Source organism: Panthera uncia, chromosome D4, assembly GCF_023721935.1.
Source record: "Panthera uncia isolate 11264 chromosome D4, Puncia_PCG_1.0, whole genome shotgun sequence".
Lineage (NCBI taxonomy): Eukaryota > Metazoa > Chordata > Mammalia > Carnivora > Felidae > Panthera > Panthera uncia.
In genome coordinates, this window is record NC_064807.1 from 42,554,374 (window position 1) to 42,566,853 (window position 12,480).

The window sequence follows — 12,480 nt, forward strand, 5'->3', positions numbered from 1 at the left end:
GGGGTTATTCTGGAATTCTCTACCATTGCCCTAAAGGGCAGGCTTTGCCTTCATTCTGTTGTGCACCTCCCCTACAGAGGGTCTTTCATTAAATATTATGGGAAATAATTAGATCTGAGTTTTACACCCCCTAATGTTCACAGGCTCTGAAGGTAATAGATGAATGTATGACTACCTAGAATTGAGAGGTATTTAGGCATACAATTTCCTTCAAACATATGCATCAAGATTCTCTCATCAATATTTTTGACTTTTCGCTTCCTCTCACCTCTGAGTCTTTACTCCAGATGCCTTTCTCCATATCTGGAAGCCCTGCCTACTGTTCACCATCCAATAAAGCTCCAGTCCTCCTTTATGATTTTTCCTTTTCCATAAGCCTTTTCCAAATCCATCTGCACCATTCATTCCAACATCCCCTCTTATCCCTGTTGTGGGTGTTCTATGTATTCAGCACACATCTGCTATCTACTCCAACTGGTATTTTTAGATCAAGTAATCAACAAGCTGATTAAGCAATCAAAAGGCTCATTTGGGGTTGCTATCAGAATCACACCAATCATAGTAGCAAGAGAGCCTGGGTTCCTGAGTGTCACTGTGGCTGGTTTGTCTCTGTCTTAAAACACTGTTCTTTCCTGCCTTACCAGTATTAAATGCCAAAAAGGAGCCAACTGACATGACCAGGTCTACATTTCTTTTCTGTTGCTCCAGGATTCTTCTACAGCCAGATGATTCCTTACAGATCCTGGCACCAGTGGAAGCTGATGTGGGTTTCTACACTTGCAATGCCACAAATGCCTTGGGATATGACTCTGTCTCCATTGCCGTCACATTAGCAGGTAACATGAAAATCCTGTGTAGTTTGACTCGCTGCTATGTCGTTATTGAGTAGATACCTACAGTGTGCCAAGCCAGCCCAGGAACACATCCATAAATGAGATTTAGACACTGCCTTCAGAAAGGTTATAAGCTATAGTTATAATTAAATGGAGATGAAGTATAATATGAGGTATAATGAATGAATGAATGAGTGAATGAATGAAATAAGTGCTGTAAATAACCTAAGGGTATGCAAGGACATTTCATCCCATCTGGGAGATGTCAGAGTCAGAATGAATGGACTTTGATAAGTATAGGTGGGTGACATATTCCAGGAAGAAAGAACAACATAAGCAAAGGAGTTGTGTACTAGTAAATAACATGTTAGGGAACATAAGCCATGACCTGTCATTTCTCCTTGTTACACCTGTTGCAAAGAACACTTCAAGACTCATGGGTAGTTGGAATTCTGTGGTCATGGTTTAAAGCAGGAGTGTTCTTCTCTCTGATTCTGTTTTATTTAAACCTCTTGGTGTACTGCACCTGCCAACACTTTCCCTTTATCCATAAAGGTCAGGAAAAACATTCTACACATGTGATGTAAGAACTTGCAATGCAGAACATGATGTCTCCCAAGGTTGTAGTCTTGTCATCATGTACTTTATAAAACCTCATTTACATAGGACACAAATCCTTGCCTGTGAAACTGAAAAAGACCTTAGATACCAACTGTACCAGTGCCCTCATTTCTTAGAGGCCAGGTAAGCTGAGGTCATGCAACCACTCAGCTGGTTGTAGAGATAAGAAGGGAATGAGGCCTCCTAACTCCCAGCTCATTGTTCCCTATCCACCTATCCTACCAAAGGAGGATCTTTTTTCTCAGATCTGGGCCAGGCAGTCTTTTTGGCAGTATGTTGCATGTGTTTGTATTTATTCTTTTCAGTTGCTGCTCCCGTCAGATGATTCAGTAGATGCTAGAAAAGCCAACATCACCCCACACTGACCTCATCGGTCCATGCTGGGATTATGTTGTCACACTGTTCTCCAGTCACACATGCTACTCCCTTGCATATCTGTTTAGCAACAGCATTTCTGCCCCCATGACCTAAGGCTGATCAGAAAAGGGACCTTTAGCAGGAGGCTTTCCAGGGAAGATGAAAGTCAGCAGTGCATAAGGCAAGCTGAGGGGCCCAGGGGTAGATTAAAGACTGATAATTTTAATGCCTATTTTGTGTGTGTGAATAGAATACTTGCTTTTCTCCTAATGTATTCCAGCTACAATCTTTATTCCCCTCTTTATACAGAGTCCAGATGCACAGCACCAATCTCCTAAAATCTCTTCTGCCTTCCACACTCCAGCCTGCCGTAGCAAGGGCACTGCTGACATGCTTCCAATTGTTGGCAAAGAGTGGCTGTTACGGAACTAACTCTCTTGTTTATATTTATCCTGATACGGTTCAGCTCCGTCACAGACTAAATACCCTTTGTTCACCTGAATTTAATACGATTAATGGAAACCTGTCTGGAATTAAGTAAGGCAATTGTAACATCAGACTTGTCTTCAACTCTTTGGAGAAGAGCTATTGGAGGCTGCCAAAGTGTTCAAAGCCAGAAAAGAGAGAGCAGCAAAAGAGGCACTAGGGAATGGAAGGAAAGGATTTGGCCTATGAATTTGATCACAAACACCACACCTAGGACTGTGCCCTTGTACTTCAGTGCTGGGGTTTGTTCAGGTGTGCTCACGAATCCAATAGTCCCGCTAAAAATTAAGGCTCAAAATGTGCATGTGTTGCCTTAAGATTGTATTTGTGTCTTTACCTGGAATTATCTGCTACCCCTGTGCCAATGTCAACACATAGTATTAAGTGGCACACCAGCTACCGTTCTAAGCACACCCTCTGCCAAGTACTGGGGAACAATGAGCAATAAATAAGGCCTGAGTTTTGTGCTCCATAATGCTTACAGACTAGTAAAGGCAATAGATGTATACAGGACTACCTAGAATCGAGAGATAATTATAATTTCCTTCAAATGTATGCAAGATCCTATGTAGCAGCATACAAAACACCACCCAAATATACACTAAATTTAAGGGGGAAATGGATGTCAAGCATTTCTAAATTTGATTACCAATTATACTGCTTATCTTGAACAAAGTATGCAACCTCACTGAGTTTTCATTCTCATCTGTAAAAATGAAATTAATAATATTTTATGGGATTTTGTGAATTAAATAAGATTGTGTATGTGAAAAAGCACCTAGCCCAATGCCAGGCATAGTTCACACTTGATAAATGTTTCCTTTCTCTAGCTCTTCTAAAATGAAATACCTCCTGAAAGCAATTCTAAAATGTGTAAAACATTAGTCCAAGTTTGCTTCTATGTATTTTTCATTATAAGTCTTCATATTGAAACTCTGTGTACAGACTTAGGAACTGATTCAGCTCACTTGCAATTAAATCTTCATGGTAAGGGGCACCTGGGTGGCTCGGTCAGATAAGCCTCCGACTTTAGCTTAGATCATGATCTCACAGTTTGTGGGTGCAAGCCCTGCATTGGGCTCTGTGCTGACAGCTCAGAGCCTGGAGCCTGCTTCAGATTGTGTGTCTCCCTTGCTTTCTTTGCCCCTCCTCCACTCGAACTCTGTCTCTCTCTCTCTTTCTCTCTCTCTCTCTCTCTCTCTCTTTAAAATAAATATTTAAAAAATTTTGTTTAAATCTTCATGGTAAATCTCAGTGCTTATGCACATCTAAAAACATGGCAGGTTGTGTGTGTGTGTGTGTGTGTGTGTGTGTGTGTGTGTGTGTTTTCCTTGACTTCAGTATGAATGTTAGACCAAAAGGGAAAAACATCTTTTTGAGACTCAAGATACTCAGGTGTGTCCACGATTTTGAACTTTGGTCTGGCCAGTGTGCCTGAGTTGACCAGAAATGGGGAAATTTGTTCATAATAATTCACAAGAGCAAACAGAGCCTGACAGTTAAGCTTGAGGGCTCTGTAGCCTCATGGTCTGGATTGGAATCCTGGCTCTGTCGCTTCCTGGCTATATACCCTTGAGCAGCTTCTTTACTCTCTCTGACTTGGCCTCTTCGTTTGTACATGGTGATTAAACTAGCACACGATTCAGTGGGGTTTTGTGAAAATTAAATACATTCATTCATATAAAATGCTGATAATTGTGCCTGGCGTATAGTAAGCACTCAATATTTGTTAGCTATTATTATTGTGAGGATAACACATAAAACAAAAGCCAAGTTGTTTTTACAGTAGGGAAGACTCCTTCTCAGAGACTGGAATGCTCACAAACCCTTTGTAGAGCACCTTGCTCTCAATGTCTCAATGCCAGCTGGGGAAGTTGAATTAGCCATCTGGAAAGGGCTGGCCTTCCTGGATTCAGAGGAAGGGAGACAGCTTGTGGTAAGGAATATTTCACATGGACCACAGGAAAGGGGGCCTGATGAGCTCTCCTTGGCTCACAACCAGACCTCTTCCATTGAGTTGCCCCATCCTCTATAGGGAGTATGCCCCATTTCTGCTTCTCAGATTCATTTTTGGTCCATTGCTACTCTCTACACAATTTTTCTTTAAACACAATTCAGCTTCAGACATGCTATTACAGCCAAATCTTCCTCCTTCTGCCTTATTCGGTCCTATAAAATATTTTCTTCAGTATCCTTTTGCTTTTCTTCAAACCCATCCATTATGTGCTGACTTATCTTTGAGTCTCAGAGATTTGAGACTACTTTGCTTCTCAGTATGGAGATAGCTTCCTGTCAACCTCCCTGGTTCAGAATGGAAGCCCACAGCCATGTAAACACAGGGGCACAAAATTCCTTTCTGTCCTAAAGTGACTTAATTGGATACGTGTTTCACTGCTCAGAATGTAGATGACAGTAGCATACGGTGGATGGGAGGGTAATAGGAGGTAGGGAGGAGTGTAAGATTATCCCCAAAATGTCACATACCTAACTCTTTGAAGTATTTATTACTTTACATGAGGTATAGACAGTTCTGGGTAAAAGGAGAGTTTCTGGTGTGCACAGAGATGGGCACAAAGATTGGAGAACCCTCTTGACTAGTCAGATTCAACATTCAGCCAGGTTACTCAGAAACCAAGCTGAATGGTAAAGCAGAGTTTTGAAGGAAAGCAGTAGTTTCCTGGCAAATTGCTTCAGTCTGGATCAGTGGAGTTTAGCTCTACTTACCAATGCAGATGAGTCCTGTCCAGGTGTAAACCATGGATGAGGTCATAGCCATGAGGGAAACGTGTTTGGTTGTCATTGATTTTATAAGATCACAAAAGAGATACTGTAAGGCCTGCCTGACATCATCACTGGAAAATGGGAAGAAGGTGAGGGATGAGCTTATCTTTCATTGAAAAGAGAGAACACAGATGAGCTCATCTGAAGTTTTCACAGGAAGAGAGAGACAGAAAATATTTCTCCTTTCCTGGCATGCTTTTCTGCTTTTTGATGAGTTGAATAGCTGACACATACTGTGTCTAATAAAGAGATCACAGAAAAGAAAAAGGAAAATAAAAAGGCAGTTGTCCTTGAAATTCTTCTTTCTCTGCCCCCTCCCCATCATGATTTAGTAGCTGCAATAAAAGATGAGCAGTTTTGTAAGGTTTTATAATGTAAGTCATTTTAAATTGGCATTTCTGAATTTTTTTTAGCCAGCAATTCTGTTAACCAGAGAAGGGCTTTTCTTTACAGATGACTAGAGAGGGTTTCGTCACCAGTGGCAAAAACAAAGGGAGGTTTTCTCCAGTGCTCTGGATCGGAGGGAAAGGTAGACAAGTTTGGCTATGTTCCAGATGGTGCTCTGGACCACAGGGTATTGGCTATTGACTAATCCAAGCTGCCATCAAGGGATTTTATTATCTGATATAATCCTGAGTAATCAGCGTCCTTAAGTTTTGTTCTGTATGCACAGATGTGTAGCCTGCCTACTACAGAGCACTAGTCTTTACAGAACTTAGATAAAATGGGCATGAATTTAGCAGGAGAATCCAATTAACCTGCTCTGCTTTTCAGTAGACTAAAGGAAATGAAGTACACACGATCCTGGGGCCCCTGGGTGGCTCAGTCAGTTAAGCGTCAACTCTTGATTTCAGCTCAGTTCATAATCTCACAGTTCATGAGCTGGAGCCCTGCATTGGGCTCCACGCTGACAGCACAGAACCTGCTTGGGATTCTCTCTGTCCTCTCTACCCCTCCCCTGCTCACGTGCTCTCTCAAAATAAACAAACATAAAAAGTACAAATGATCCAAACTAGCCTGTCTCAAATTCTGAAAAAGTGATGCCCACATCTGTGTGAAGGAATGAGGGAAGGATGGGTGGTTGGACAGATAGCAGGATATAGCATAGCCTGGATTAGTTGTTTCTGAGAAACGCTGCAGCATCACATGGTTGTACTAGATGTGGGGTCACTTGTCTAGGATTCTGCAGTGGAACATGCAGAAAAAGCGAGGACAGCACCACTTGCTGCCTTAGTCTTCCAAGAAATCATCGACTCCACCTGAATCATTAGAAGAGGTAAATGTCACACTAACAATGGCAAAAAATATCTTTAGGAAATGGTATTGAAAACAAGAGAGTAGAAGGAAGCCACACAGCCTGGGAATGTTCTGAAAAGGAGTCTGAGCCCTGACCACCACCTTAGGCCCTACAATGTTTATACTAAAGGCACACCAACTAAACAGGATAGCAAGGTCAAAGAAATCCCAATTCCTCTCATTTTTAGTGCCAAATAATTAATAGTCACAATGTTCCCGAATCATCACAAATAGATTAAATTGGGTTAAAACTATTTTTTCAGCTTTATCAAGGTATAATTTATATCACCCATTGTCAGTGTGCTATTCAGTGATTTTTTTTAGCAAATTTTTTTTACTTTTTTTTTTTTTAACATTTATTCATTTTTGAGAGACAGTGAAAAAGCGTGAGCAGGGGAGGGACAGAGAGAGAGGGAGAAACAGAATCTGAAGCAGGCTCCAGGCTCTGAGCTGTCAGCACAGAGCCCAATACAGGGCTTGAACCCCTGAGCCATGAGATAATGACCTGAGCCAAAGTCAGAGCCTTAACCGACTGAGCCACCCAGGCGCCCCATTTTTAGCAAATTTTTAAGTTGTGTAACCATCACTCTGATCCAAGGTTATTGTTTTTTTAAAAAATATTAAATTATTAAATTATTTAAAATTTTTAAAAATGATCCACATACTACACAATTCAGCCATTGACAGTATATAATTCAATGGCTTTTAGTACCTTAAGTTGTACATCTATCACCTTGCTCAAGTTTAGAGCATTTTCATTATACTGAAAATAAAATCCATACCCTTTAACTATCACTCCCTAGTCCCCCCATTTCCTCTAGCTCTATGCAAGCACTGATGTATGTGTCCATCGATGTACCTATTCTGGGAATTTCATATCAATGGATCACACAGTACATGGTCATTTGTTACTTTCACTTAGCATAACGTTTTCAAACGTCATCCACATTGTAACACATATGCTAAATTTTTTATGGTGGAATACTGTTCCATTGTATGAATATACCACATTTTATTCATCAGTTGATGGATATTTGGGTTGTTTTTACTTTTTGTATGTTGTGAATAATGCTGTGTGAACATTCACGTGCAGTGTGGAATTATGTTTTCCTTTCTCTTGGGAGTAGATACCTAAAAGTGGGATAGCTGGTTTATGTGCCACATTTGGATTTAACTTTTTAAGAAATTACCAACTGTGTTCCAAAGTGGCCGAACCATTTTGCATTTCCACCAGCAATGCATGAGAGTTTCAGTTTCTCCACATCCTCGCCAATGCTTGTTATTGTCCATTCTTTTTATTATAACCATGCTCATGAATGAGAATATTTCATTGTGATTTTAATTTCTATTTCTCTCATGATTAATGATGTCAAGTATCTTTTTTGTGCTTACTAGTCATTTATATACCTTCTTTGTTGTAGTGATAACTTTGTCAAAACAACACAAATATATTATCTTACAGTTCTTTGGTCAAAGTCTAGTACAGTCTCACAAGGTAAAATCAAGATGTCAACAGGCTGCATTCATTTCTGAAAGCTCTAGGGGAGATTGCTTTTTGCTTTTTCCTCATTTAGATCGTTAACAATACTTAATTCCTTGCTACCTAGGACTGTGGTTTCTGTTTGTTACTGGCTATGAACAGGGTGCCATTCCCAGATTCTGGAAGCTACTGCATTGCTTGGCATCTAGCCCTCTTCGTCCATCTTCAAAGCTAGAAATGGTGGACTGAGCCCTTCTCATGATGCCTCTCTCTGACACACTTCTCCCTGTTCTGATTTTAAGAGCTCATATGATAGACTGAGCCCACCTAAATACTCTAGAATAATTTCCCTATTTTAAAGTCAGCTGGTTAGCAACCTTAGTTTCCTTTTGCCACACAACATAACATGGACACCAATTCCAAGGATTAGGATGCAGACATCTTTGGGGGGTGGGGGGCATTATTCTGCCTAGCATACCCTGTCTGAAAGGCATAGCTCATTTTCATCTAACTGTTGACATAGAAAAATGCATATAGATAGACCTCCTAATTTTTCCAGATAAGCCAAACCAAAACAGACACAGATCTCCATTTTTAACTAAGCTCAACTAATTCAAACTTTAAAAAAAAATTATTTTGAGGCTAAACATGTCTGTGCTGTGAACATAGCCTGGAGTTTACCAGTACTGTCTGGTTTCTGTATTTTGTTTTCTGTATTCTCTGATCACATGTTACACCACATTTCCCAGTGTTGTCAGAGTATTATGCAAAGCATAATAATTTATTAGATTACACTAACTAAAACCATGTAACAGTTTGGATGAAAGAGAAGCATTTATTTTTTGCTATTACAAAAAAGGAAACTATTGTAATAATGGAATAAATAAGATTCTAGGCAAAGTATTTGCCTCATTTCAAAATTTAGAAACAGATTTAGAACTATAAATCTGTGTCCTTGTTATAAACAGAGGGGTTTTAAACAGATGCACACGTGAGTCTCTTGAAGACCTAAGACTCCTATGAATTTCTTACATGCAAATCAAGAACAGCAGTCCCCACTCCACCACCACTACCAGCTATAAACTCGCCGTACCTGAAATCCTAGCATTTACAAATTTATTCCTTTCTTTGGAAAACCAGAAGACTAGATAGCAAAGAAGTACAGCTTTTGCAGTGGTAGAAAAATAATAGGTGAGAGGAAAGTTTTCCAAAGGACCAGTGATGAGAAAGGGGACAGGGTAAGCAGAGTGGACTGAAAGATCAGATGCCAATCAGGAGGCAGGAGACGGAAGAGGAGGAGACCCCACATGAGAGACAGCAGGACAGGAAGGAGTTAAAAACTCCTGAGCTATAAAATGTGAAAGGTATTTGGAAGGAGAACCAGACTAAGGGGAAAAAATCATGCTTTTCAGTATAACTATTATCTGTAACAAAGCAACTCTTGTTGAAATTGCCAGGTAGCCAGATCCTGAAAAGTTTCTGGCCGGCATGGGATGGTAACTGGTAATAGTCAGTATCCATCATTACTAATTTCAGATGTCTAAGATGTTGGTATTTATAAGGGCTTTTATGAGATCGCACTGATCGTGGTTAACTGTATTTAACTCATGAGTCTCAAATTCTTCAACCGGGAATTCTCACTTCAGAGAGCTTTTGCAGATTTACCTCCAGTGGCCCGTGTGAGAAACCGGTGATACTTACAGAAGTGAGCATTTCTTATGGCATTGTTTGGATAGTCTCATTTATTACAAGACATCATCCATTGATTAAATCTGGGCTGAATACAGTTTGCTTTGTTTTAGATATTGAAAGTATGTGACATTTGTAACACCTCATTGCTGAATACTCTAATCTTTTCATTAGTGGGTGTCACTACCTTCTTCACCTTTCTCCTGAATTGAGATTTTGGGGCCACTGTGGCTATCACAGCTGGCTTCCTGAACTGTACTGCAGGGGTCCCCAGCAAGTCAGCCTAGCATACGCAGTCTCATTTCTCTGCAAGTAGATGCTTTCTGGGGTCTCCAACAAGACCAACCCCGGGGTGACTTTTAAGCTCTCTGTGTCTGTCCAGATGCTGATGGCAGTTTCAGGAGAATCCATCGTATTTAAATTTCTTCTTTTTGTAATTATCCTGAAACCTTCACAGTTTTTCAAAATTGAAACAGTTGAGTTCCTTCTCACTAACAGATTTGATCCTTCTCTTTTTTCTTGTTCATTTCCTCTTTATTTTCTTTAAACTTGCTTTCTTCTTAGTTTACCAGAAGTTCCCAACACCGTCACAGCATTTCCTCCCATTTTGCAGATCTGATGCCGATAATCGCTAACATTTATTCAAACCTCATACTGTGCTAAGGAATCCTTCTAACAGCTTTACATACATTAATGTGTCTATTCTTCTCTGCAGTCATAGAAGTAGAAAACCAAGGCACAAAGAGATTAAATAACTTGCCTAAGGTCACTCTTCAGTGATGGAGTCCAGACACCTGATGTGTGGGCTGCCCCTTCTCGTGCCCATGCCCACTGTAGACATCACTAGTTTATCATGCTTTTTTTTTTTTTTTTTTTTTTTTTTTTGCTGCTCAGTCCTCATGCACATTACCCAGAGTCCATACCTGAATGGTACCCTAGGAGGACTCTGCCAATCGCTAGTTCAGGCTTCAGAATCTCAAACCTATGTGCTGTTGACACATCCGTTCTGGAGCTCTCAGGTAGTCTCTAAACCCACTGCCCACAGTTCCCATTTCTGTCACTGCCCTGTACCACAGTCATCTTCAACATGTCCCATTCTGCCTGGGAATGAACGTACATGCACATTTCCCAGCATAGATTGCCTCCAGCTACACAGTAAGAACCTCAAGTCTTTGAAGTATGATTCACTTTTGATGGCTCACAATAGTAAAGAACCATTTTCAAATGATGTTTGTGACTCATAAGGTTAGGAGAATTGAAAGAAGGACCCATTTGATTCATTCAGTGAGTTAACAGATATTCACTAAGCCTGGATTAATTAGCGCTTGCTAACTACTGTAACAAAAAAAAAAACACAAAAACCCGCAAATATATGATGGCTAAATATGATAGACTGTTTCTTGTTCACATAAAGTCTGAAATAAATCATTGCTCAGGATGGATTTCAAAGGTAGGGCCAAGAAGTGGTATTCTCGCATTCCATCAGCTAGAACTTGGTACCTTGCTCACACCTAACTGCAAAGAGGCTGAGAAGTGACCTAGCTGTGTGACTGAGAAGAAGAAAGGAGTTGGTTAGTAGTAAATCTGCCTCAGCCGGGAGCTTCTAAAATGGAAGGCATCATGCTGTTAAAAACAAAGTTCCTATTAGCAGAGGCCTGGACTTGGGCCCTGAGAAAAAGTTACTCACAATGCTCTCTGTTCTTGGCTGCACTCAAAAAACAAACCTTCCATCTCCTCTGGCTCCTCTCTCAATCACCTTTATACTGGGCCAAAGATATTTTTCAGGCACATATGTTCAGATTTTTTCCCATTGGGTTTTGATTTTACCCAGAGCCACACATGCGGGAAAGAGGCATGAGCCAGAACCTAGGCTACACCCAGGAATGTATTTCTGAGCATTTGCTCCTGGGGCTGCTCATTTATCCATACCTGTCTCTCCATTGCTCATCCTTCAGGGTAAGGACAGTGCCTGGGTGGCCGAACTCCTCTGCTGTAGAGGCATCACAAGGTAGCACACCATTGGATACCGACACACGGGTTTAGCTGTGCCTCACGTTCACCCTGTGACAAGGGCTGCCCTTGCTTATCACTAGTGAGGCTCTATCTCCCCTCTTCCACATGACTTCTAACAGGAACCATGATCCAACAGCTAAGGGGTATGAGATCTGAACTGAGCAAAAACGATTCCTTTCATGCTGCTGTTTCTAGGTCTGACTCTCTCGGACGGGCTTGATTCCTCATATTAGGCCCAGTAAATGGAAACACTTGCCTTTGTTTCCACTTCTTTGTTTCTCTTAGGCATGTATAACTAGGCTTAATCTCCTTCTCTCTCGCTCTTAGTCAGCTGTAAGAGAAATGCATAGATTAAAGGAAAGCCTAATCTATAAACCCTATCAGTTTACATCAGTGAGCGTGAATTTACTCTGCTGGCTGATGCTGACTTGAAGAAGGGAAGAGCTGCCAGCAGCATGTGCCCACCAGCCCGACAGCCCAGGTACCCCTCACACTGCAGAGGCCCTGCCGTCACGGCCCAAGTCCCGTGGGACTTTTCTGTTTTGCCTACTGTGAAAGCCATTCTGAGTACAGCATGCCATGACTTTTGTTTTTGAGCATCGTCTTAGCACAAACATTTAATTTATCATCTCACTCCCTCTGTGCATCTCTAGTCTTTTTTTTTGTTTTAATTAACTTCCATAATTAAAAGTCATACTCAGGGGCGCCTGGGTGGCTCAGTCAGTTGAGCGTCCGACTTCGGCTCAGGTCATGATCTTGCAGTTTGTGAGGTCGAGCCCTGTGTCGGGCTCTGTGCTGACAGCTTAGAGCCTGGAGCCTGCTTCGGATTCTGTGCCCGCTCATGCTCTGTCTCTCTCTGTCTCTCAAAGATGAATAAACATTTAAAAAAATTTTTTTCAAGTCAAACTCATTAATGTGAATATA

The 12,480-nt window shown here is 41.0% G+C and overlaps 1 protein-coding gene across 1 annotated transcript in view; it reads left to right on the forward strand.

Annotated features, from left to right (window-relative positions):
- The window catches only part of ADAMTSL1 (ADAMTS like 1), a 405,773-nt gene that overhangs the window by 304,075 nt on the left and 89,218 nt on the right, over positions 1-12,480 (forward strand). The window contains exon 25 of the mRNA XM_049627010.1: positions 709-836. Coding sequence (XP_049482967.1) covers positions 709-836 — 128 coding nt within the window. The remainder of the gene's footprint in view (positions 1-708; positions 837-12,480) is intronic.